A 27,390-nucleotide genomic window follows, 5' to 3' on the forward strand; every position below is an offset into this window, starting at 1 on the left:
GAGCGAAGAGGCGTGTAGGAGGACTATTTAGACCAGCCTCCTGCTCTTGAACCAAACATCTGACTCCGGACGGCGCAGATTGCAGAAGAGTTGCAGGAATGGCCAGGTGGACTTTGTGGCGCCAACCCTCTGTGCTCCCCGCCAGCTGTTGGGATGAGCTGATGGCAGCGGGTGTGCGCAGGAGCAGCAGCAGCAGCGTGCCGATGGTCAGACAGGCCTTCTCCGAGAGCAGCAGCATCGTCAAACCCTTCGCAGAGATTCCTGGGTTGTGGAAGAACGGCGTGGCCAACCTGTACAATTTTTGGAAGCTGGATGGCTTCAAAAACCTTCACCGGATCATGGTGCAGAATTTTAACACTTTTGGACCCATTTACAGGTATGAGGATGTACTTTTAGTTAAGAAATCTAATCAGGACTTCAACCTAGGTCATTGTTTTTTTGAACAGGTGGAGAATGTGGTCAGTTCTTCCACACCTTCACAAACACCGGCAGTTATTCAACAATACACCAAAGCCAAACAGGACATATGCGTTCTTATGTTTGGATTTATATATATTTTTTGCTCAAATGTGTCAAATTCAGCCCAATGACTAACATATATAATGTTTTTTTTTCTTTTTAAACATTGGAAAGTCTTTTGAATGAACAAATGTTGCAGTTTTCAATTACGATAATTCCTCGTTTAATGCTGTCAATTGGTTCCGGACATGACTGCGATAAATGGATTTTTGCGTAAAAGGAATCATTAATTGTAAATCGAATATTTTCATAGCTAGAGCATAGACATCTTTTTTTATTACCTTCTAAATACATTTTTCAACATTATGAAAGAAGCCCTCTAGACATGAAATAACACCATTTAGTCACATTTACACTCTTTAATCCAATCTGGTAATGCTGTCTGAAGCTCAGTGGCCACAATACTGAACATGATGACCTGGTCTGGTTTCATCTAGTGGTCAATATAACTACTATTGATATTTTAGCTCATTTAACAATTATGTTTGAAAATGCTTAATTTAGGGAATTTTTTTGAAAAAGTAGCTTTAAAATATGCGATGTGGTGAAACTGCATTTGATGGTAGTATACATGTGCATAATAGTTATTTTACAAAACCAGCGATGTTGGCACGTTGTTTAAATAGTAAATAAAAACAGATTACAATGATTTGCAAATCCTTTTCAACTTGTATTCAATTGAATAGACTGCAAAGACAAGATATTTAACGTTCGAACAGGTAAACGTTATTTTTTGCAAATATTAGCTAATTTGGAATTTGATGCCTGCAACATGTTTCAAAAAAAGCTGACACAAGTGGCAAAAAAGACTGAGAAAGTTGAGGAATGCTCATCAAACACTTATTTGGAACATCCCACAGGTGAACAGGCTAATTGGGAACAGGTGGGTGCCATGATTGGGTATAAAAGCAGCTTCCATGAAATGCTCAGTCATTCACAAACAAGGACGGGGCGAGGATCACCACTTTGTCAACAAATGCCTGAGCAAATTGTTTAAGAACAACATTTCTCAACGACCTATTGCAAGGAATTTAGGGATTTCCCCATCTACGGTCTATAAAATCATCAAAAGGTTCAGAGAATCTGGAGAAATCACTGCATGTAAGCAGCAAGACTGAAAACCAACATTGAATGCCCGTCACCTTCGATCCCTCAGGCGGTACTGCATCAAAAACTGACAGGAACACTTCAGAAAACCACTGTCAGTAACTACAGTTCCTTGCTACATCTATAAGTGCAAGTTAAAACTCTACTATGCAAAGTGAAAGCCATTTATCAACAACACCCAGAAACGCCGCCGGCTTCGCTGGGCCCCAGCTCATCTACAAACCCCGTTTCCATATGAGTTGGGAAATTGTGTTAGATGTAAATATAAACGGAATACAATGATTTGCAAATCATTTTCAACCCATATTCAGTTGAATATGCTACAAAGACAACATATTTGATGTTCAAACTCATAAACTTCATTTTTGTTTTTGCAAAAAATAATTAACTTAGAAAAATTACATGGCCTTTCCTTTTAACAACACTCAGTAAACGTTTGGGAACTGAGGAGACACATTTTTTAAGCTTCTCAGGTGGAATTCTTTCCCATTCTTGCTTGATGTACAGCTTAAGTTGTTCAACAGTCCGGGGGTCTCCGTTGTGCTATTTTAGGCTTCATAATGCGCCACACATTTTCAATGGGAGACAGGTCTGGACTACAGGCAAGCCAGTCTAGTACCCGCACTCTTTTACTACGAAGCCACGTTGATGTAACACGTGCCTTGGCGTTGTCTTGCTGAAATAAGCAGGGGCGTCCATGGTAACGTTGCTTGGATGGCAACATATGTTGCTCCAAAACCTGTATGTACCTTTCAGCATTAATGGTGCCTTCACAGATGTGTAAGTTACCCATGTCTTGGGCACTAATACACCCCCATACCATCACACATGCTGCCTTTTACACCTTGCGCCTATAACAATCCGGATGGTTCTTTTCCTCTTTGGTCCGGAGGACACGACGTCCACAGTTTCCAAAAACAATTTGAAATGTGGACTCGTCAGACCACAGAACACTTTTCCACTTTGTATCAGTCCATCTTAGATGAGCTCAGGCCCAGCGAAGCAGACGGCGTTTCTGGGTGTTGTTGATAAACGGTTTTCGCCTTGCATAGGAGAGTTTTAACTTGCACTTTCAGATGTAGCGACCAACTGTAGTTACTGACAGTGGGTTTCTGAAGTGTTCCTTGGCCCATGTGGTGATATCCTTTACACACTGATGTTGCTTGTTGATGCAGTACAGCCTGAGGGATCGAAGGTCACGGGCTTAGCTGCTTACGTGCAGTGATTTCTCCAGATTCTCTGAACCCTTTGATGATATTACGGAGCGTAGATGGTGAAATCCCTAAATTCCTTGCAATAGCTGGTTGAGAAAGGTTTTTCTTAAACTGTTCAACAATTTGCTCACGCATTTGTTGACAAAGTGGTGACCCTCGCCCCATCCTTGTTTGTGAATGACTGAGCATTTCATGGAATCTACTTTTATACCCAATCATGGCACCCACCTGTTCCCAATTAGCCTGCACACCTGTGGGATGTTCCAAATAAGTGTTTGATGAGCATTCCTCAACTTTATCAGTATTTATTGCCACCTTTCCCAACTTCTTTGCCACGTGTTGCTGGCATCAAATTCTAAAGTTAATGATTATTTGCAAAAAAAAATTTTTGTATCAGTTTGAACATCAAATATGTTGTCTTTGTAGCATATTCAACTGAATATGGGTTGAAAATGATTTGCAAATCATTGTATTCCGTTTATATTTACATCTAACACAATTTCCCAACTCATATGGAAACGGGGTTTGTATATCAGACAGAAAGATATAAAGATGTTGCTGATGTGTAACTCTAATTCTCACTCACAATGTGTCTGTCAGAGAAAAGATAGGCTACTATGAAAGTGTAAACATCATCAACCCGGAGGATGCTGCCATCCTGTTCAAAGCAGAGGGACATTATCCAAAAAGGCTGAAAGTCGAAGCATGGACCTCATACAGAGACTACAGGAATCGCAAATATGGAGTTCTACTGAAGTGGGTATCATTATCTTCCAGATACGTGTCTTCAGATTTACCAGCGCTTTGGACACTTGCAGGGATGGGGAGGAATGGAGGTCCAATCGGGTCATCCTCAACAAGGAGGTGATCTCGCCCAAGATGCTGGCAAACTTTGTTCCCTTGCTGGACGAAGTGGGCCAAGACTTTGTGGCCAGGGTGCACAAGAAGATACTGCGAAACGGACAGAACAAGTGGACCACTGATCTCTCTCAGGAACTCTTCAAATATGCACTGGAATGTGAGGATACTTTGTTACTGGTCACAACATGGCTCAGTTATTCATTCAATCTCCTTACTTTGCAGGTGACTACACTTGACTCTATTTTGACTCTATTTGCTTCATCCTTTAGCTGTGAGCTCAGTTCTGTACGGCGAGCGTCTGGGCTTGATGCTGGACTACATCGATCCGGAATCTCAGCACTTCATCGACTGCATCACTCTCATGTTCAAGACTACCTCGCCCATGCTGTACATCCCGCCTGCTCTGCTCAGGCGCCTTGGAGCCAAAGTGTGGCGTGACCACGTGGAGGCTTGGGATGGAATCTTTAATCAAGGTATGACACTCTCGGAATCACTCCAGATCAGGGGTGTCCAAACTTATGCCAGCGAGGACCGCATACTTAAAAACTGAAGGATGTGTGGGCCACTTTGATATCTTTTCTACATGTAAGGTACAAAAAGAAATACAATGTAGGTCACAGATGTCAAACTCAAGGCACATCTGGCCCGTGACATCATTTTATCTGGCCCACAAACACCTGGGAGTGATATGTGTTAATAAAGTACTTATAATTTTCTCGCTAAATGTAATTGATTTTTTTCATTTTGATAGAAAAAATATATGTACTGCTTGAAATTGCATATCTTTTTAAACTTTAATTGTATCCAAAATTGCAACAAATATTACAGTATATTATTGTCAAGACTTGGTCCTGGGGTTTAGTTTTTCTAGAAGGCAACGGAAAGTTGGCTCGGGCGAGACGGGAATGTGAGAACATATTTATTTAAACTTATCAAAAAAAGTACAAACGAAAAGCGCGCACAGTGGCGGAGAAACAACTTGGCTATGAAAACAAATACTTGCACAAAGGCAGAAACTATGAACAACAAAACAACACTAACTGTGGCATTAATAAACAAAACTTACTTGGCATGGACAAAAAGGAGCAGCGTGAACGATGGACATGAAAAAAGTGTCAGGAATGTGCAGAGCATAAATGTGGGGATGTCACCAGAAAGACAAACTGAAAACAATGAACTTAAATACTACAGACATGATTAACGAAAACAGGTGCGTGACGTGACAGGTGAAAACTAATGGGTTGCTATGGTGACAAACAAGAGTGCACAATGAGTCCAAACGTGGAACAGGTGAAACTAATGGGTAATCATGGAAACAAGACAAGGGAGTGAAAAGCCAGAAACTAAAGAGTCAAATAACTAAACAAAACATGACTAAAACAAAACATGATTACACAGACATGACAATTATCAAACTTTCCAAACATGTTTTTGTCTAAATAAAAATACTTAACTTTACAGCAAACTACCCATTAAATTAATAAAAATGACAATACATTTTACATTGTTCTTTACAGCATATTACTGTAAATTGAAAACAACTACTATTGTTTTTTGCGTTCAAATTCTGTTGACTGAGCTGCCAGTTTTTGACTCTAAAACCTACGGTTGTTGTTTTTAACGGTGTATTACTGGAAATGGAAAGACGGTACATTTGTTTTTACGGTAGAAAAACTGGCAGCTAAGTTGCCAGAATAAAAAAAAAAAACTTTTTTCCATTAATAATATAATGTTGTAAAAAACAATGTACATTTAACACACAAATTCTGGCAGCTTTTTCTGTAAAAACCCTCCCAAAAAACAGTGGTAGTTTTTCCATTTACCGTAACATTTTGTAAAAAATAACCCCCCCCCCCCCACTATTTTACAGTAAAATGTTGTAAATGTTAGGTTTTTACTGTAAAATCGACAGTCTACTTAACCCTTGTGTGGTGTTCGGGTCTGTGGGACCCATTTTCGATTATTATTAAAAGAAAAATGATACAATTAATCCATTTTTCAAACTGAGACTCACTGGCTTTGGCTCATTTTCTGTGAAGAACATATATCAGAATACATATTTGATGACTACACACCATACACCCCCCCGACACATTTATATTACATATAACATGTCTGGGTCCACTGGACCCGGGGCTAATAGAACTGTGGAAATTGATGTTCTGTGTACCACACGCAACACACACACACACACACACACACACACACACACACACACACACACACACACACACACACACACACACACACACACACACACACAAAGCAGGCCTAGACAGGAGGAGGACAGAGTGTAGGTACACAGAACACCAGAGGGTCAAATGTGCGAGAAAATGAGAGCAGACAGTGTTGACAAACAATGTTGTGTGGGAACCGCAGGCATACTTGCCAACCCTCCCGAAATTCAGCGCCTCACCAGAAAACCTCCCGGGACAAATATTCTCCCGAAAATCTCCCGATTTTCAGCCAGAGCTGGAGGCCACGCCCCCTCCAGCTCCATGCGAACCTGAGTGAGGACAGCCTTTTTTCACGACGGGAGGACAACAGGGTGACAAGAACTAAATCATCCAGACTAGAGATAAATTGTATTATTATGTTTATCTTACCTAAAAATAAATATATTTATTAATTAAAAAAAACAAAAAAAAACGAAATAAATGTTTACAATATTTTGCTAAAAACATCAAAATTAATTGTATTTTTATTTGTATTTTTCTGACTCCTTATTACATCCAGCCATAGAATTATACCGGTACATTAAAATAAACATATTTGAAATAATTAATTTTAAATTATCATAATAATTCATTTAAAATGACCATATTTAATTATTAAAATAATTGCTTGTTTATCAACAACTTTACCATTTTATTCATTACAATTTGAAGCTCTCATAAGGCAAGTTATCTTATATTCATGTTATATTTATGCAAGTTTGAAGTATCAATTATCCAAACACAGATTTGTTTGCATATTTTCAGGATGTATATATATATATATATATATATATATATATATATACATATATATATACATATATATATATATATATATATATATATATATATATATATATATATATATATATATATATACATATATATATATATATATATGTATATATATATATATATATATATATATATATATATATATGTATATATATATATATATATATATATATATATATATATATATATATATATATATATATATATATATATATATATATGTATATATATATATATATATATATGTATGAAATACACAGATTTGTTTGCATATTTTCAGGATGTATATATATATATATATATATATATGTATATATGTATGAAATACTATATAATATTCTAGCTGTCAATATACTCCTCCCATCTTAACCACGCCCCCAAAAGTCCACATCTACAGCTATACCATTTTTATGTTATAGGTAACAAAGAAAATGTGTGTAATATCCAATCTAAACTTCTCCATATATTTAATTTCTTTGTATTATTTTTTACTAATTATAGCGCAAACTAAAACAATTTTGAGAGCTAAGCTATCATTTCTTGCAAGAAATGTGTACACAGGTTCACCATGACAGGACGCACCCTTTACAGCAGTGTTTTTCAACCACTGTGCCGCGGCACACTAGTGTGCCGTGAGATACAGTCTGGTGTGCCGTGGGAGATTCTCTAATTTAACCTGTTTGGGTTAAAAATCTTTTTTGCAACCAGTAATTATAGTCTGCAAATGATGTGTTGTTGTTGAGTGTCTGTGCTGTCTATATAAACAAAAGGTGAGTGCTCCTAAGAAAAGGCATTAAAGTGTAGGGAAGGCTATGCACTGAACTGGCTACAAAGTAAACAAAAACAGAATGCTGGACGACAGCAAAGACTTACTGTGGAGCAAAGGCAATGTACATCCGAACATGACATGACAATCAACAATGTCCTCACAAAGACGGATACAAACAACTGTAATATTCTTGATTGCTAAAACAAAGTAGATGCGGGAAATATCGCTTAAAAGAAGACATGAAACTGCTACAGGAAAATACAAAAAAAAAAGACAGAAAAAGCCACCAAAATAGGAGCGCAAGACAAGGATTAAAACACTACCATCTATCCATCCATCCATCCATCTTCTTCCGCTTATCCGAGGTCGGGTCGCGGGGGCAGCAGCCTAAGCAGGGAAGCCCAGACTTCCCTCTCCCCAGCCACTTCGTCCAGCTCTTCCTGTGGGACCCCGAGGCGTTCCCAGGCCAGCCGGGAGACATAGTCTTCCCAACGTGTCCTGGGTCTTCCCCGTGGCCTCCTACCGGTCGGACGTGCCCTAAACACCTCCCTAGGGAGGTGTTTGGGTGGCATCCTGACCAGATGCCCGAACCACCTCATCTGGCTCCTCTCCATGTGGAGGAGCAGCGGCTTTACTTTGAGCTCCTCCCGGATGACAGAGCTTCTCACCCTATCTCTAAGGGAGAGCCCCGCCACCCGGTGGAGGAAACTCATTTCGGCCGCTTGTACCCGTGATCTTGTCCTTTCGGTCATAACCCAAAGCTCATGACCATAGGTGAGGATGGGAACGTAGATCGACCGGTAAATTGAGAGCTTTGCCTTCCGGCTCAGCTCCTTATTCACCACAACGGATCGATACAGCGTCCGCATTATTGAAGACGCCGCACCGATCCGCCTGTCGATCTTACGATCCACTCTTCCCCCACTCGTGAACAAGACTCCGAGGTACTTGAACTCCTCCACTTGGGGCAAGATCTCCTCCCCAACCCGGAGATGGCACTCCACCCTTTTCCGGGCGAGAACCATGGACTCGGACTTGGAGGTGCTGATTCTCATCCCAGTCGCTTCACACTCGGCTGCGAACCGATCCAGCGAGAGCTGAAGATCCTGGCCAGATGAAGCCATCAGGACCACATCATCTGCAAAAAGCAGAGACCTAATCCTGCAGCCACCAAACCAGATCCCCTCAACGCCTTGACTGCGCCTAGAAATTCTGTCCATAAAAGTTATGAACAGAATCGGTGACAAAGGGCAGCCTTGGCGGAGTCCAACCCTCACTGGAAACGTGTCCGACTTACTACCGGCAATGCGGACCAAGCTCTGGCACCGAGCATACAGGGAGCGGACCGCCACAATCAGACAGTCCGTTACCCCATACTCTCTGAGCACTCCCCACAGGACTTCCCGAGGGACACGGTCGAATGCCTTCTCCAAGTCCACAAAACACATGTAGACTGGTTGGGCAAACTCCCATGCACCCTCAAGGACCCTGTCGAGAGTATAGAGCTGGTCCACAGTTCCACGACCAAGATGAAAACCACACTGTTCCTCCTGAATCCGAGGTTCGACTATCCGGCGTAGCCTCCTCTCCAGTACACCTGAATAGACCTTACCGGGAAGGCTGAGGAGTGTGATCCCACGATAGTTAGAACGCACCCTCCGGTTCCCCTTCTTAAAGAGAGGAACCACCACCCCGGTCTGCCAATCCAGAGGTACCGCCCCCGATGTCCACGCGATGCTGCAGAGTCTTGTCAACCAAGACAGCCCCACAGCATCCAGAGCCCTAAGGAACTCCGGGCGGATCTCATCTACCCCTGGGGCCTTGCTACTACGCACAGGAAAACAGCAAAAACCTCAAAATAAGTCAGGGTGTGATGTGACAGGTGGTGACAGTACACCTACTTTGAGACAAGAGCTATATTGATGCATGCTTGGTTATGCTTTAAAGTCATATTTAACAATTGCGACAACGACTTTTTACTGTCAACTGAGTTTTTTGTTTTTTAATGATTCCCGCTGGTGGTGTGCCTCTGCATTTTTTCAACGCAAAAAATGTGCCTTAGCTGAAAAAAGGTTGAAAAACACTGCTTTACAGGTCATTGCCCATTTCGGTAGTCGGGTCCCGTTTTATGGGGGGGATTTGGGAGGATTTTATTTTTTTGTGTGTGTGTGTCAAAATGTTCCAATCCTGGACGTGTTTATTTTGTCTGCAAGCATGTGTTTGAAGCCAATAAAAATGAATCGCAGGCCTTAAAGGGGCCATTTATACCCAGTGGGTGCTAACTTTCTAACGTATTTTACCCAGTAGGTCTATAACCCACCCACTTATGGCTTCTACATACCTGCCAACTACTCCGGTTTTCCCGTAATTAGTACGGTTTTCATCAACCTATTCCGGGTTACGGTTGCAGTGATAAAAAATACGGTTTTTCATTAATTTAAAAAAAAAAAAGGAAAAAAACTACGCGAATTGCACCTTGTGCAGACAAGATTTTTCGATCGGACACGGAGGAATTAGCGATGTAAAAGACCACGTTGGGACAAAAAAACACAAGTCTAATGCCGTTGCTAGCGATACAAGTGGAAAACTTTCAACGTTTTTCGTCGCCCAAACAGATTCTTTGGATGTGATAAATGCCGAAGTTTTATTTACGGAGGCAATAATTGAGCATGGATTTCCAATCGCACTGGCTGATCACATGGGACAGTTAAATGTTTGTAATGCAACCTTTAAAAATCATTACGCGGTGATCGCGGTCCCAAAAATAAACTTTTCTTGCATGATAATGTCCAGAAAAACTCACTTTATATTACTATAGAGTCCTTTTAACGAATGAGTTTGATGGTTTATCACAAACCTTAAATGAAAGAAGTCCTTTGTTCTCTTGCACCATGCATGCGCTTTGGCCTTGCTTCGTGTTTGGTGCGCAATCCTGTCGGCTGTATTTCACAGCACGTCTTTGACAACTTGAAGTGGCATAAAACATTTAAAACAAAGGGGTTATAGGAACAATCACTTTCAGTGTTTTATGCCACTTCAACTTGTCAAAGACAGTATGCTGGTGCCCGACTGCCACAAGTGGAACAAACATTTGAAACAAAGGGGTTATAGGAACAATCACTTTCAGTGTTTTATGCCACTTCAAGTAAACTTATCATAAAGTTACCATATCATTTTTGCAGTATGATCAATCTGATAGAATAAATTTGGATTTTAGCCACAAAAAGGTAATGACACCAATGTTATCTATTGGAATTGTTTAGTACTGTTATACTGTTAAAAGTGTTTATACTATTTATGCTTTCAAGTCCAAGTTGAAGAAATCTTGTTAAATGTTGACAGCATAACTACCAAAATACAGAAGTATGTCCTTAATATTTTTGCAGTGCTATTTCTGTTGAAAAGTTCAAATGATTACATTAGAGATGTGATGTGCCACTTTTCAAGTGTCTGATGGCTTCAATTCATTTTCATGAATTTTTCATATTTTGAATTCTTTTGAAAGGCTTACAAAAAAACTACATTTGAATTGTAATTCCATGCTATTGACAGGACTATTAATTTGAATGAAGTTAGCTTACCATGTTTACAGTATGATAATTGTGATAGAAATGTGAATTTTAGGCACAGAATATTTTTTACAATTGAACAAGGCAGTAGATTATACAAGCTTGGACAGAAAGTTAATAATGACACCAATTTTGTTTTTAATGGAATTGTTTAGTACTGTTTTACCATTTGTTTACTGTAAAAAGTGTTTATACTGTTTATACTTTCAATTAACAAATTGAAGTCTTGTGAAAGGTTGACAGGATAACTGGCATTAACTGTCAAAATAATTTCAAACTATTGAAGTTAGCTTACAGAATAAACATGTCAATCAACCCATATGATTTTTGCTGTAATATTTTTGTTTTGAAAAGTCACTGTGACTGATAGAAAAGTGATGGTTTTAGCAACATTTTAACCTGTCTGAATGCTAATAATCATTTTGCGTCGGGGGGCGAAGCCCTGAACCCTCCACCAGGACTTTGTCCTGGACCTACCGGGGCCTGCGGCCCTTAGACCCTGGCTACTAGGTTTTTCTGATTTCAAAAGTTGGCAGGTATGCTTCTAGGACGTAATGATATTCATAATTTTAATGAAATGCAGTACAGGCCAAAAGTTTGGACACACCTTCTCCTCATTCAATGTGTTTTCTTTATTTCCATGACTATTTACATTGTAGATTGTCACATCAAAACTATGAATGAACACATGTGGAGTTATGTACTTAACAAAAAAGGTGAAATAACTGAAAACATGTTTTATATTCTAGTTTCTTCAAAATAGCCACCCTTTGCTCTGATTACTGCTTTGCACACTCTTGGCATTCTCTCATTAAATGTCCTTTTCCTCTTCAGCTGACCGCTGCATCCAGAACATCTACAGAAAGTTACGGCAGGAGAGCGGCCAAGCGGCCAAATACCCAGGAGTACTGGCCAGCCTGCTCATGCTGGACAAACTGTCCATTGAAGACATCAAGGCCAGTGTCACCGAGTTAATGGCGGGGGGGGTTGACACGGTAATGAACAGTCCTAACGCTTTCCTCTCACAAGCTAAACTTTCTTAAGTGAGCACTGGTGTCATCCGTCCTTCCAGACTTCTATCACATTGCTGTGGACGTTATATGAGCTGGCCAAACATCCCAACCTCCAGGAAGAGTTGAGGGCAGAGGTGGCCTCAGCCAGGGCCCAGTGTCAAGGAGACATGGTCGAGATGCTCAAACACATTCCTTTGGTCAAAGGAGCTCTGAAGGAAACACTCAGGTTAGTATTAGCTAACCCGTACAGTAAGGAGGGGATTCATACAGCCCCATTCCTCGCGGTTTACCGGACACTCTTTTTTAACAAACAGAACACAGCAAGTGAAGGTCAACAGAACACTGTCAGACACCAAACACTGCAACACAGGCGTCCCACAGGGTTGCGTTGTATCACCAACACTATTTACATTGTACACCAATGATTGTAGGACTGTGCACCCTAACAATTATATGGTGAAATTTGCGGACGATACCGTGCTCCTAAGCCTTCTACACAAGGATACGGACCCCTCTGTGTACCAAGACGAGATAGACCTATTTATTAGGTGGTGTGACACTAACCATCTTATTTTAAATGTGACCAAGACACAGGAAATGGTTTTGGATCCGAGGAAAGTGACTGACCATGAGCCAGTGGTCATCAAAAATCAGGAAATCACCCAGGTATCCTCATATAAATATTTAGGGGTTCATATTGATAATCTTCTCTGCTGGAAGACACATATTGACAAACTGTGCAATAGACTGCAACAGAGGCTATATTTTTTGCGAAGATTAAGATTGTACGGCGTAAGCAGCCACATCATGATGATTTTCTACCGTGCCATTGTAGAGAGCATCATTAGATACGGGATCACCTCATGGTTTGGCAACCTAACCGTTAAGCTAAAAAGCAAACTGGCCGGCATGCATAAAACGGCAATGAAAATCGTAGGGAGGAAAGAATATGAGCCTATACAGAGCATCTATGAGCAGGCAGTTAGGAAAAAAGCTAAGAAAATTATTTCCAACTCACAACACCCACTCTTTCCTGAATATGGAACCCTGCCATCAGGGAGAAGACTCCGGGTCCCACTATGCAAATCTAACCGCCTTAAATTATCATTTGTCCCAGCCTCCATTAAGCTGACCAACAATGTGCAATAGAATTTTAATACATAGGTTAGCACTTTTTTAGCACATAGCACTTTAGCACATAGCACTTTAGAACTAAGCACTTTAGCACACAGCACTTTATCCATGAGCTCTAGTGCAATGCACATTGGTACTTTATCTTTATCTCCATACTGTAGATTTTATGCCTACATCAAAGTGCCACCTATGTCTATCAAGCTCCATGTTCTGATGTTTAAATGTTAGTTGTATGGTTGTGGTTGTGTCTGTGCTTGTGTTTTTCTTCTGTTGTTTTTGGGTATGTTAAGAAAGCAATGATGCACTGTGCCCAAGACAAATTTCCCCGCGGGGACAATAAAGTTGAACCTTGAACCTTGAACCTTGAACATGAAACGTGACAAATTGTAGGGGCGAGAGGTGCACTATCCACTTTAGTAGAATGTTAATATCTTAAAACGTGTTTGTGGCAATTTCAACTTTGACCACAGCGTGAGTTGTAGAGTGGCGCTTTTCATCGTTTTTAGCAGACTGCATTGCAAAATTATTAAGCCCCCGTCTTCATCTCACGCGACAACCACACAGGAATGTGGCCATATGAAATCCTTCCCAACTGAAGGTACAAACATATAAGTCACGCCCCCTTTGAGCTGTGTGCTTACTTCACTACTCGGGACCAATTGCCAGCAGGCTTTTCTACTTTTGTAGTCACCGAGACAAGAATGGTCACACGTTGTTCCGCAGAGGATTGGAACACATTTTTAGATGGACAAAAAAGTCAACAAATTGGTGTGTTCTTATGGCAAATGTGCTTTTGTGAGGTTTGTAAGCGGTGCCTTTGAGTTTTTCACAAAATGACAGTATTGTGCCCACTCAAATAAACAATTTAGGATTCATTATTAATATACAGAAAATGGTATATGGAAGTGTTGCATGTCCCTTACATTATCTACTTAAATCTATGCATAGAAACATATATTGTATTTATATCTATGTATAGATTACTATATCCACTTATATCTATGTTTCTATGCACAGATCTATCTATTTACGTCTGTTTCTACGCATATGTATATCCATCAGTGTTGGGACTAACGCGTTACTGTAACGCCGTTAGTTTGGGCGGTAATCTAACGCATTATTTTTTATATTCAGTAACTCAGTTACCATTACTACATGATGCGTTACTGCGTTATTTTACGTTATTTTTTATGTAGTATCAGCTAAAAAACAGAAGATCTGAGTGTGTTTTATTGGAGAGTTGCAGTGTCGTCCTTCTGATTCTTCCTGTGTCACAACGGGGATAAGAGAAGAGGCGCTGTGTGGGTGTGGGTGTGGGGGGGCGTGTCTGTGTTTACTAACAAGACATCATGGTGCAGCTGAAGCCGAGTTTCTTAACATGGAGATATTCTAGACTGACCATGCGTCTTCTTTTCACCGGACATGTCTTCTTTTGCGGGGCTGTCAGGGCGGAGTTTCTTAAATGCCTCAAATGTCCGGCATTTTGAGTTAGGGTTGCGTGTATTTTCAATGTACGTTCAGGGTTAAGAAGGGGTTAAAAACAAAACAAATTGTGCGCACGCAGCAGCATTGGTGAGGGAGGGGCAGAGCCAGAGAGAGCCAGAGAGAGAGGGAGTGGATTGATTGATTGAGACTGTTATTAGTAGATTGCACAGTACAGTACATATTCCCTACAATTGACCACTAAATGGTAACACCCCACTAAGTTTTTACACTTGTTTAAGTCGGGGTCCACGTTAATCCATTTCTTTCAAACTGTCATTGCTCAAAACATAATATTGAATCAAAATCAATGTTATTATGAATTATTGACCTATCCAAGGTTCCCATTACTTCACATCAAATATTCCACTTTGAAAAATATTTTTGGTGGAAGATTTTGCATATTTTGTGTGTTTGCCATTAAAAACATAGTTTTGTTTGACAAAAAAGGGCGGAAAACAAACAAAAAAAAACAACATAAAAAACTAAAACATTTTGAAATGAGGAATAGATGTGAAGTTGATGTAGACTCCAGAGATTTAAATATAAAATGTATGTATGCCCTGGCACACCATTATCATCATTTCATGAACCAAGCAAAACACTTTTTACACTTTTATACTGAAATAAATACACCTACAACTTATTCAATAAAAACATAGAAAAAACTACCAGTATTTAGATCCATGAAGGAAAGAAGAAAGTGAAGGAATGTTTATAACTGAATACATTTACATATGTAAACACATTTGTTTTCTTTTTTTATAATTTTTTTTTTAATAAATGAAGTAACCTTTATGACAACCTTTTTCCAAAACACAATATAGAATATGAGATATAACAGGATAATGCATACATTTATCTTTTTTTTTTTTTTTTCAAAACGCTTACAAAAAAGTGGGACCCCAAAAATTTACTGTGGGACCCCATTTTTATGACTTGATGGGGTCCCTGGGACCCCATTTAGAAAATTCCTAGCGCTGATCAACACATTGTATTATTGTCCAGTGCAATAACAGTACTGAAATGAAGGCTAAAAGGGCATTAATGGGAGCTTTAAAAAAATAAAGAAGAAAAAAAGAAGTAACTAAATAGTTACTTAACGCATTACTTTTTGGTGTAAGTAACTGAGTTGGTAACTGAGTTACTTTTGAAATAAAGTAACTAGTAACTGTAACTAGTTACTGGTTTTCAGTAACTAACCCAACAATGATATCCATCTATCCATTTTCTACCGCTTGTCCCTTTTTGGGTCGGCGGGGGGTGCTGGAGCCTATCTCAGCTGCATTCGGGCGGAAGGCGAGGTACACCCTGGACAAGTCGCCACCTCATCGCAGGGCCAACACAGATAGACAGACAACATTCACACTCACATTCACACACTAGGGCCCATTTAATATATATATATATATATATATATATATATATATATATATATATATATATATATATATATCCACTTATAACCATACATAGAAACATAGATACATCTACAGTACTTATAGCTATGCATAGAAACATAGATTATATCTACTTACTGTATATTTATGTGTAAAAACAGACATTTTACTTCTATATATCCATATCTACACTATTTATATATATGCATAGAAACATAGATTATATATACGTACTGTATATTTATGCGTAGAAACAGATATTTTACTTATACCTATCCATTCATAGAAACAGATATTTTAATTATATCCATGCATAGAAAAATAAGTTATTTTACTTATATCTATTCATAGAAACAAAAATATATCTACTATCTGTTTCTACGCAGTGCTACTTATATACATGCAAAGAAACAGCTATATCTACTTATATATATATATATGTCTCTATGCAAAGATATATCTACTCTGCATATACATATATAAGTAGTAGAGATGCGCGGTTTGCGGACACAACCGCGGAGTCCGCGGATTATCCGCGGGTCGGGCGGTTGAAATAAAAAAAAAATTAGATTTTATCCGCGGGTTGGGTCGGGCGGTTGAAATAAAAAAAAATTTGATTTTAAATAGATTCAGGCGGGTGGCAGTTAAACCAATTCGGAAATATATATACATAGTTAAATGTTGTTACCCACATACGAAAAACGAGCAGGCACCTGCAGCATATGCCACAACAAAAGAAGAAAAAAAAAAGAGATGGCAACGCCGGCAGCAAACGTGGTACGCGACAAACTAAAAAAATGAATACTAAAGACCAGGGGAAAAAAAGGCCAGAAAAGTTCAGCGTGGACTCGTTTTTATGAGGTTGTAAATCAGGATGATAGTAATGCTGGCTACGTGTTTTTTAAGAGCTGTGACGTTGTTTATGTCTACGACAGTCACAAAACCGGGACATCTAACATGGTGCATCACATTTGTGCAAAACCCCGAACCTCCACAAACACCCTGAGCATGAGCAGTTTCGTCCGCCGTGATCCCAGAAGAGTGCCACAGGATGTTAAAACAAGATAGAACGCAGCTGCCTGCAGCAGTTTGAGTGGCGCGAGCCCGCTTGGAGGTGCGCTCAGCGCGGCTCCCATATGATTGCGCACTGGGCCGCGACAGCGTGGCACGCATTGAATGTCTCTGCTGCATTGGATCAGTCTCCTTTCTTTAACAGGCAAAAGCTTTATAACCTCACTAATGCCTTGTATCGTCTATATTAGATATATAACAACGGGCGGGTGGCGGATGGCGGGCGGGTGCGGTTTTGATTACCGTATTTTCCGCACCATAAGGCGCCCTGGGTTAAAAGCCGCGCCTTCAATGAACGGCATATTTCAAAACTTTGTCCACCTATAAGCCGCCCGGTGTTGTAAGCCGCATCTAACTGCGCTAAAGGAATGTCAAAAAAACAGTCAGATAGGTCAGTCAAACTTTAATAATATATTAAAAACCAGCGTTCTAACAACTCTGTTCACTCCCAAAATGTACGCAAATGTGCAATCACAAACATACGTATATCAACATGGACAGAGCTGCGTGAAAAAAGCCACCCGGCCTCTTCGCGTAAACTTAAACTTACCTTAACCACTCGCTCATCTTTTCTTCATCCATCCCTTCGAGTTAGCTTTTATGATGACGCCGGCTGGAAAGGTCTCTTTTGGCAAGGTCTTCCTTTTGAATATCACCATGGGTGGAAGTTTCTGGCCATTAGCATGGCAAGCTAGAACCACAGTGAAGGATGACTTCTCATTCCCTGTGGTGCGAATATTCACCGTACGTGCTCCCGTTGTATCCACAGTGCGGTTCACAGGAATATCAGTTGCTGTGAAATAGTAATCCGTGTGCGGATGGAGAGATTGCGTCTTTTCATGAACCGGATCCTTGTCGCTTTGTAGGAGCCATTTTGTGGTCTTTACAGATGTAAACACACAAAGGAAATGAAACGTACGGTGATATCCGCGCGCTTTTTCTTCTTCTACGCGGGCGGGTGGTTGCTTACAGTAGAAGAAGAAGCGCTTCCTCTTCTATGGGGGCGGGTGCTTACCTTGGCGGTTGCTTGCGTAGAAGAAGAAGCGCTTCCTGTTCTACCGGGAAAAAAGATGGCGGCTGTTTACCGAAGTTGCGAGACCGAAACTTTATGAAAATGAATGTTAATATTAATCCATATATAAAGCGCACCGGGTTAAAAGCCGCACTGTCAGCTTTTGAGTAAATTTGTGGTTTTTAGGTGCGGCTAATAGTGCGGAAAATACGGTAAATGTTAGTTCGGGTGGATGGCGGATGGTTGACGACTTTTGTGATGCGGTTGCGGATGAAATAATTGCCTATCCGCGCATCTCTAATAAGTAGATATCCAATATCTGTGTAGAAACATAGATATACGCATATCTATTTCTTCTCAGATGAAAGTAAATGTATCCATACATCCACTTATAGGTATAAGTAGTTTTACTTATAAATATAAGTAGTTGTATGGTAAAAGATATCTAACTAATATTACCAACTACTGTATTTGCTGTACCGTCCATAACCCAACGCTGAGAAGCAGGCTGTCACTGCATCCTTTAAGTGTTGAGTATTTGTTGATGTGACTCCTGCAGGTTGCATCCAGTAGCAGTGAGCTTGCAGAGATACACAGCAGAGGACATCATCATTCAGAACTACCAGGTCCCAGCGGGGGTAAATGATACACTAATATGTCAACTTAGCACATTGTTTTACTCATGAACATGTCTGTTCACCATGATTAGACCCTGGTGCAGTTAGGTCTCTATGCAATGGGAAGAGACCCCAAGGTGTTTTGTCGCCCCGAGCAATATCAGCCCTCTCGCTGGCTCAGGACCCAGACCCACTACTTCCGCAGCCTGAGCTTCGGCTTCGGCCCGCGCCAGTGTATAGGACGCAGGATAGCTGAGACGGAGATGCAGATCTTTCTCATCCATGTGAGATAAACATGCACAAGTAGTTTATTTATACTGGACATCTTATTAATGCTTTGCCTTATTTCTTTACAGATGCTGGAGAACTTCAAAGTGGAGAAACAAAGACATGCAGATGTGCGGAGCACCTTTGAACTCATACTCCTACCAGATAAGCCCATACTTCTAACTCTCAAGCCCCTGCACTGTAGTCCATAGTTTGTTTCAATAATAACCAAAACATGCATTTTTTTAATTTATTAGCACGTGAGCAAAGGCCTTTGTTAGGTCATGGCCCTGTTTGAGTGTAATCTGGAATAATAATCATCTCTATTCCATGTGTGCAAATAAAATACTGCAAATGACACATAATACATTGTCCTGTGTCGCCATTGACTCATTATAGGCTTTTACATGATAAGGATAGAATAGGAAAAGATAAAAGTTTCCGCTTATCTGAAGTCGGGTCGCGGGGGCAGCAGCCTAAGCAGAGCAGCCCAGACTTCCCTCTCCCCTGCTACTTTGTCCAGCTCTTCTTGAGATCTTGAGGCATTCCGAACACATTTATTTTACATTAGCTCCTTGTACAAAACCCAAAACCATTGTGTAAATTGTAAATAAAAACAAAATACAATGATTTGCTAATCCTTTTCAACTTATATTCAATTGAATAGACTGCAAAGACAAGATACTTAACGTTCCAACTGGAAAACTTTGTTATTTTTTGCAAATATTAGCTCATTTGGAACTTGATGCCTGCAACGTGTTTCAAAAAAGCTGGCACAAGTGGCAAAAAAGAGTGAGAAACACGCAGCTAGCACCTAATTATGTCTCCATACACAGTGTGGAGCCGCTCCCCTACATTAATAATAATCACATCCATTACAGCAAATAAACTGGATTTAGAATTTTAAGTATCATTATCACTGGAGGATTAGGCTAAACATGTTAGTTTTTAATTGCGTTTTGTACAAACCCCGTTTCCATATGAGTTGGGAAATTGTGTTAGATGTAAATATAAACGGAATACAATGATTTGCAAATCCTTTTCAACCCATATTCAGTTGAATATGCTACAAAGACAACATATTTGATGTTCAAACTGATAAACATTTTTTTTTTGTGCAAATAATCATTAACTTTAGAATTTGATGCCAGCAACACGTGACAAAGAAGTTGGGAAAGGTGGCAATAAATACTGATAAAGTTGAGGAATGCTCATCAAACACTTATTTGGAACATCCCACAGGTGTGCAGGCTAATTGGGAACAGGTGGGTGCCATGATTGGGTATAAAAGTAGATTCCATGAAATGCTCAGTCATTCACAAACAAGGATGGGGCGAGGGTCACCACTTTGTCAACAAATGTGTGAGCAAATTGTTGAACAGTTTAAGAACAACATTTCTCAACCAGCTATTGCAAGGAATTTAGGGATTTCACCATCTACGGTCTGTAATATCATCAAAGGGTTCAGAGAATCTGGAGAAATCACTGCACGTAAGCAGCTAAGCCCGTGACCTTTGATCCCTCAGGCGGTACTGCATCAAAAACCGACATCAGTGTGTAAAGGATATCACCACATGGGCTCAAGAACACTTCAGAAACCCACTGTCAGTAACTACAGTTATTCGCTACATCTGTAAGTGCAAGTTAAAACTCTACTATGCAAAGCGAAAGCCATTCATCAACAACACCCAGAAACGCCGCCGGCCTCGGTGGGCCCAAGCTCATCTAAGATGGACTCATGCAAAGTGGAAAAGTGTTCTGTGGTCTGACGAGTCCACATTTCAAATGTTTTTTGGAAACTGTGGACGTCGTGTCCTCCGGACCAAAGAGGAAAAAGAATGATCTGGATTGTTATAGGCGCAAAGTGCAAAAGGCAGCATGTGTGATGGTATGGGGGTGTATTAGTGCCCAAGACATGGGTAACTTACACATCTGTGAAGGCACCATTAATGCTGAAAGGTACATACAGGTTTTGGAGCAACATATGTTGCCATCCGAGCAACGTAATCATGGACGCCCCTGCTTATTTCAGCAAGACAATGCAATCATACTAAAAGAGTGCGGGTACTAGACTGGCCTGCCTGTAGTCCAGACCTGTCTCCCATTGAAAATGTGTGGCGCATTATGAAGCCTAAAATAGCACAACGGAGACCCCCGGACTGTTGAACAACTTAAGCTGTACATCAAGCAAGAATGGGAAAGAATTCCACCTGAGAAGCTTCAAAAATGTGTCTCCTCAGTTCCCAAACGTTTACTGGGTGTTGTTAAAAGGAAAGGCCATGTAACACAGTGGTGAACATGCCCTTTCCCAACTACTTTGGCACGTGTTGCAGCCATGAAATTAAGTTAATTATTATTTGCAAAGAAAAAATAAAGTTTATCAGTTTGAACATCAAATATGTTGTCTTTGTAGCATATTCAACTGAATATGGCTTGAAAAGGATTTGCAAATCATTGTATTCCGTTTATATTTACATCTAACACAATTTCCCAACTCATATGGAAACAGGGTTTGTACAAAACGCAATTAAAAACTAACATGTTTAGCCTCGTCCTCCAGTGATAATGATACTTAAAATTCTAAATCCAGTTTATTTGCTGTAATGGATGCGATTATTATTAATGTAGGGGAGCGGCTCCACACTGTGTATGGAGACACAACTATGTGCTAGCTGGGGGGGGGCATTGAAAGGCGTTCATCAGCAATGACCATCACATACTTTTTTAAGAAAATGGGCCTCTAGTGAACGGCAGTCAATCGCTATTTACCGCATGTGTTGATGGAGGGACGACTCCTGTCCTTCTTGGCAGATATGACGGGTCCTCTGCAAGAAGTAAAAGCCAAATAAGATAAGTTCACATCCAGCATAATTGAGATAAAAATGACTAGACACCAAACTGACCAAGGACCACTGGAGAAGACGTCCTTATCGGGCCAACATGTCCTGTTTTTATCTCCTCTGCAGGACTTAGAGCTGTCATCCACTTCTACACGTGCAAACAAAACAAACCATGTTATTGTAATACTGAAGAGGCACTTGTGATTATTTATCCCGGTTCCACCTTTGCCTCCACAGAGTGAATTCTCCCCTCAGCCTCCAGTTTATTTATTCAAATTCATCTGTCCTTGGCCACTTCTGTCTGAAAAAATACACATATTTAAAAGATAGGGCACAAGCCAATTGGAAACCACATAAATGTAACTGTTTTTCAGTAGTATTGAAGCAATGAGAAAAAAGTGTGACAAAGGTGCGTGTCGTCGGTTCGGCGGGATCCCAGGATGCAAAGAAGGTAGGCAAAGTGTTTATTAGGTACCAGGCAGAAGCAAAGTAACGCAGGTCTAGCAGGAACAGAACATATTAACACACAGAAGATAATGAAGCTGAAGGAGGGAACAGTGTGAAGCTAAACAGAACTAATCAACTAGGAGGAACAGGTGTGCTGGCGGGACCAGGAACACAAGGTAAACGTGCTGCAAAACACAGATACTAAATAGGAAACACTACTAAAACACACGAGCGGAAGGACAGGAAATGATTCCAAACACATAATAATAATAAAGAACACAGTCCAAACTGTCACGTGGGATCATGACAAAAAGTGCCATTCCTTCATCAAAATGTAGGAAAGAATGAATGAAAAAAGATTCACCGCCATAAACAAACAACAATGAAAGCACGAGTTGTAATCCATACTTGCCAACCCTCCCGGATTTTCCGGGAGACTCCCGAAATTCAGCGCCTCTCCCGAAAACCTACCGGGACAAATTTTCTCCCGAAAATCTCCCGAAATTCAGGCGGACTCAGGTCCTCCACAATATAAACAGCGTACCTGCCCAATCACGTTATAACTATAGAATGATGGAGGGCGAGTTCTTGGTTTCTTATGTGGGTTTATTGTTAGGCAGTTTCATTAACGTCCTCCCAGCGCGGCAACAACACACAACAACAGCAGTCACTTTTTTGTCTACCGTAAAGCAGTTCGTCTGCCGTAAACAGCAATGTTGTGACACTCTTAAACAGGACAATACTGCTATCTAGTGCATTTGATGAAAGCACTTTTGTGCGTGCCACACAGCAATGCATCATCAGAGAGGGTGTTCAGCATGGTTCGGAAGATAGTGACAGAGAATAGAACAAGGATGGACAATTCAACCCTTAACTCAACAATGAGTAGATGAGTGTTAAGTGTGTGTATATGTGTAAATAAATGAACACTGAAATTTAAGTATTTATTTTATATATATATATATATATATATATATATATATATATATATATATATTTATAATAAAATATATATATACATATATAATTAAATAAATAAATAAATATATATATATATATATATATAGCTAGATATCACTGAACGTCAAGTATTTCTTATATATATATATATATATATATATATATATATATATATATATATATATATATATATATATATATATATATATATATATTCTCCCCTTTTAGCCACGCCCCCGTCCCACCCCGACCACTCCCACCCCCACCCCCTCCCCCCACCTCCTGAAATCGGAGGTCTCAAGGTTGGCAAGTATGTTGTAATCTGACAGTTTTAATCAACACAACATTGTCATACAGTGAATATAATAAATACAGACGTTTTTCTATTGGATTTGATGCAATTCTACATTTTTAATACTATGGTCTTTAATGTGTGACATGTCTACTTCCTGTGTGACCCCCGCAGGTTAGATTTGTTCTGGTGCAAGATTAGACTGTGATCAGTATCAGGTGGATTTAGATGACCCGCATAAACTGTTCTAAACAAGTTCACTCACCTCTTTGTAGCAGCTTGTTTCTCTTTACCATGATTATTCTTGCATGTAAGCCATACTTGCCAACCTTGAGACCTCCGATTTCGGGAGGTAGGGGCGTGGTTAAGTTATATATATATATATAAGAAATATTTGACTTTCAGTGAATTCTAGCAATATATATATTTTATTACATATATATATATATATATATATATATATATATATATATATATATAAATAAAATAAATACTTGAATTTCAGTGTTCATTTATTTACACATATACACACACATAACACTCATCTACTCATTGTTGAGTTAAGGGTTGAATTGTCCATCCTTGTTCTATTCTCTGTCACTATTCCAGAACACACACATTATACAAATATACATTATAAAATCAATAAGAAAACGGGAGCTCTAATTTGGGAGTCTGAATTAGGATCAGAAGTTCCTATATAAACATTGCGCACTCACGTCGCCTTTTTGTATTGATTACTGCAGCTGTGCACTGGATTGATTCACAAATACAAACTACAACTCACAAACACTTTAGAGTTAGGCTCCACCATCAGAATGTGTACTTAAACTTATAAAGATCACATGGATATTATTCAGTGAGTTGATTCACCAAAACTAACCTGTTATACAGGAGGAAAAAGCACACAGGACGTTTCAATTGTTCACAGACTGGTCGCGCTCATCAGAATGACAAGACACTTCCGGTCTGCAGGTGATAGCATTCAATTGGGAAGAAACGCCCTACTGCCCCCTACTGACCAATGTGAATACTGATAAATGTGTAATGACCGCTCCAAAAACGAATTCAAACCACAAAATAAAATAAATAAATCAACACAAAAATGTGACACATTATGGGTGGGTCACATATGCATGTACAGTAGATGGCAGTATTGTCCTGTTTAAGAGTGTCACAACATTGCTGTTTACGGCAGACAAACTGCTTTACGGTAGGTAGACGAAAACTGCTATTGTTGTGTGTTGTTACCGCGCTGGGAGGACGTTAATGAAACTGCCTAACAATAAACACACATAAGAAACCAAGAACTCGCCCTCCATCATTAGCTGTTTATATTGTGGGAAAGCGGACGTGAGAACAGGCTGTCAACACGTCACTCAGGTCCGCATGGAGCTGGAGGGGGCGTGGCCTCCAGCTCCGCCTGAATTTCGGGAGATTTTCGGGAGAAAATTTGTCCCGGGAGGTTTTCGGGAGAGGCGCTGAATTTCGGGAGTCTCCCGGAAAATCCGGGAGGGTTGGCAAGTATGATGTAAGCTGACAGTTTACATCCTCCATCTTTGTGGTGACCTGAAAAAAGTGTTCACTTTAATAAATGTGAATGTTTTTAACACAAATTGAAGGCACTTCACCATTATTGCCATTTGAACACCCCGCTGCTGTTTTTCAACTTTCTGGACCTTGTTTATAATAAACAACATACATCCATTCTGGGTAGACACTGCTTGAATTTTGCATCATTTGCATTTCTTTTAACTAGAGATGTCCAATAATGGCTTTTTTGTCGATATCCGATATCCCGATATTGTCCAACTCTTAATTACCGATACCGATATCAAGCGGTAGCGATATATTCAGTGGTGGAATGAACACATTATTATGCCTAATTTTGTTGTGATGCCCCGCTGGATGCATTAAACAATGTAACAAGGTTTTACAAAATAAATCAACTCAAGTTATGGAAAAAAGTGCCAACATGGCACTGCCATATTTATTATTGAAGTCACAAAGTGCATTCTTTTTTTTTAACATGCCTCAAAACAGCAGCTTGGAATTTGGGACATGCTCTCCCTGAAATAATCCTGATACCCACTACAACTATGGGAAATACTATACTTTGACTTTCACAAAGTGCATTTATTTGTATTTTTTAATTTTTAAACATGCCTCAAAACAACAGCTACAAAAACAATGAAGGCACACAGCTTCAGTCCAGAGTATACTAGAAACTGGGCTCAATCTGCCCTGTTCTTAACGTATTCGTATGAGTCAGTCTAGACAAGTAGATAACACAGCCATCCTTTGAAGTGCATGGACATTAATAAAACTGCTTTAGTCTAGACTAGTAGATAACACCTCGACTAATAGATAACACAGCCATCCTTTAAAGTGCATGAACATTAATAAAACTGCTTCAGTCTAGACTAGTAGAAAACAGCCATCCTTTAAAGTGCATGAACATTAATAAAACTGCTTCAGTCTAGAGTCGTAGATAACACAGCCATCCTTTAAAGTGCATGAACATTAATAAAACTGCTTCAGTCTAGACTAGTAGAAAACACAGTTATCCTTTGAAGTGCACAAAAATTAATAAAACTGCTTTAGTCTAGACTAGTAGATAACACCTCGACTAATAGATAACACAGCCATCCTTTAAAGTGCACGAACATTAATAAAACTGCTTCAGTCTAGACTAGTAGATAACACCTCGACTAATAGATAACACAGCCATCCTTTAAAGTGCATGAACATTAATAAAACTGCTTCAGTCTAGACTAGTAGAAAACACAGTTATCCTTTGAAGTGCACAAAAATTAATAAAACTGCTTTAGTCTAGACTAGTAGATAACACCTCGACTAATAGATAACACAGCCATCCTTTAAAGTGCACGAACATTAATAAAACTGCTTCAGTCTAGACTAGTAGATAACACCTCGACTAATAGATAACACAGCCATCCTTTAAAGTGCATGAACATTAATAAAGCTGCTTCAGTCTAGACTAGTAGAAAACACAGTCATCCTTTAAAGTGCATGAACATTAATACAACTGCTTCAGTCTAGACTAGTAGACAACACAGCCATCCTTTAAAGTGCATGGACATTAATAAAACTGCTTCAGTCTAGACTAGTAGACAACACAGCCATCCTTTAAAGTGCATGAACATTAATAAAACTACTTCAGTCTAGACTAGTAGAAAACACAGCCATCTTTTAAAGTGCATGAACATTAATAGAACTGCTTCAGTCTAGACTAGTAGATAACACAGCCATCCTTTAAAGTGCATGAACATTAATACAACTGCTTCAGTCTAGACTAGTAGATAACACAGCCATCCTTTAAAGTGCATGAACATTAATAAAAATGCTTCCGTCTAGACTAGTAGAAAACACAGCCATCCTTTAAAGTGCATGAACATTAATAAAACTGCTTCAGTCTAGACTAGTAGAAAACACAGCCATCCTTTAAAGTGCATGAACATTAATAAAACCGCTTCAGTCTAGACTAGTAGACAACACAGCCATCCTTTAAAGTGCATGAACATTAATAAAACTGCTTCAGTCTAGACTAGTAGACAACACAGCCATCCTTTAAAGTGCATGAACATTAATAAAACTGCTTCAGTCTAGACTAGTAGAAAACACAGCCATCCTTTAAAGTGCATGAACATTAATAAAACTGCTTCAGTCTAGACTAGTAGACAACACAGCCATCCTTTAAAGTGCATGAACATTATTAAAACTGCTTCAGTCTAGACTAGTAGACAACACAGCCATCCTTTAAAGTGCATGAACATTAATAAAA

At 39.6% G+C, this 27,390-nt stretch overlaps 1 protein-coding gene and 1 long non-coding RNA gene across 2 annotated transcripts; one reads left to right on the forward strand and one right to left on the reverse strand.

Annotated features, from left to right (window-relative positions):
* The first annotated feature begins 78 nt into the window (after nt 1–78).
* cyp11a1.2 (cytochrome P450 family 11 subfamily A member 1, tandem duplicate 2) lies at nt 79–19,411 on the forward strand. Its single transcript, XM_061969456.2, has 9 exons — nt 79–376; nt 3,441–3,596; nt 3,659–3,858; nt 3,971–4,174; nt 11,885–12,045; nt 12,123–12,289; nt 18,722–18,800; nt 18,872–19,063; nt 19,136–19,411. The coding sequence occupies exons 1-9, from the start codon at nt 99–101 to the stop codon at nt 19,256–19,258; spliced, it is 1,560 nt and encodes a 519-aa protein (XP_061825440.2). The 5' UTR covers nt 79–98; the 3' UTR covers nt 19,259–19,411.
* Nucleotides 19,412–21,732: 2,321 nt separating this feature from the next.
* On the reverse strand, nt 21,733–22,187 carry LOC140679058 (uncharacterized). The gene is made up of 3 exons (XR_012050656.1): nt 22,110–22,187; nt 21,950–22,034; nt 21,733–21,871 (listed from the first exon to the last, which is right to left on the reverse strand). It is a non-coding gene; the product is annotated as an uncharacterized lncRNA (long non-coding RNA).
* Nucleotides 22,188–27,390: the final 5,203 nt, after the last annotated feature.

Source organism: Nerophis lumbriciformis, linkage group LG10 (genome assembly GCF_033978685.3).
Source record: "Nerophis lumbriciformis linkage group LG10, RoL_Nlum_v2.1, whole genome shotgun sequence".
NCBI lineage: Eukaryota > Metazoa > Chordata > Actinopteri > Syngnathiformes > Syngnathidae > Nerophis > Nerophis lumbriciformis.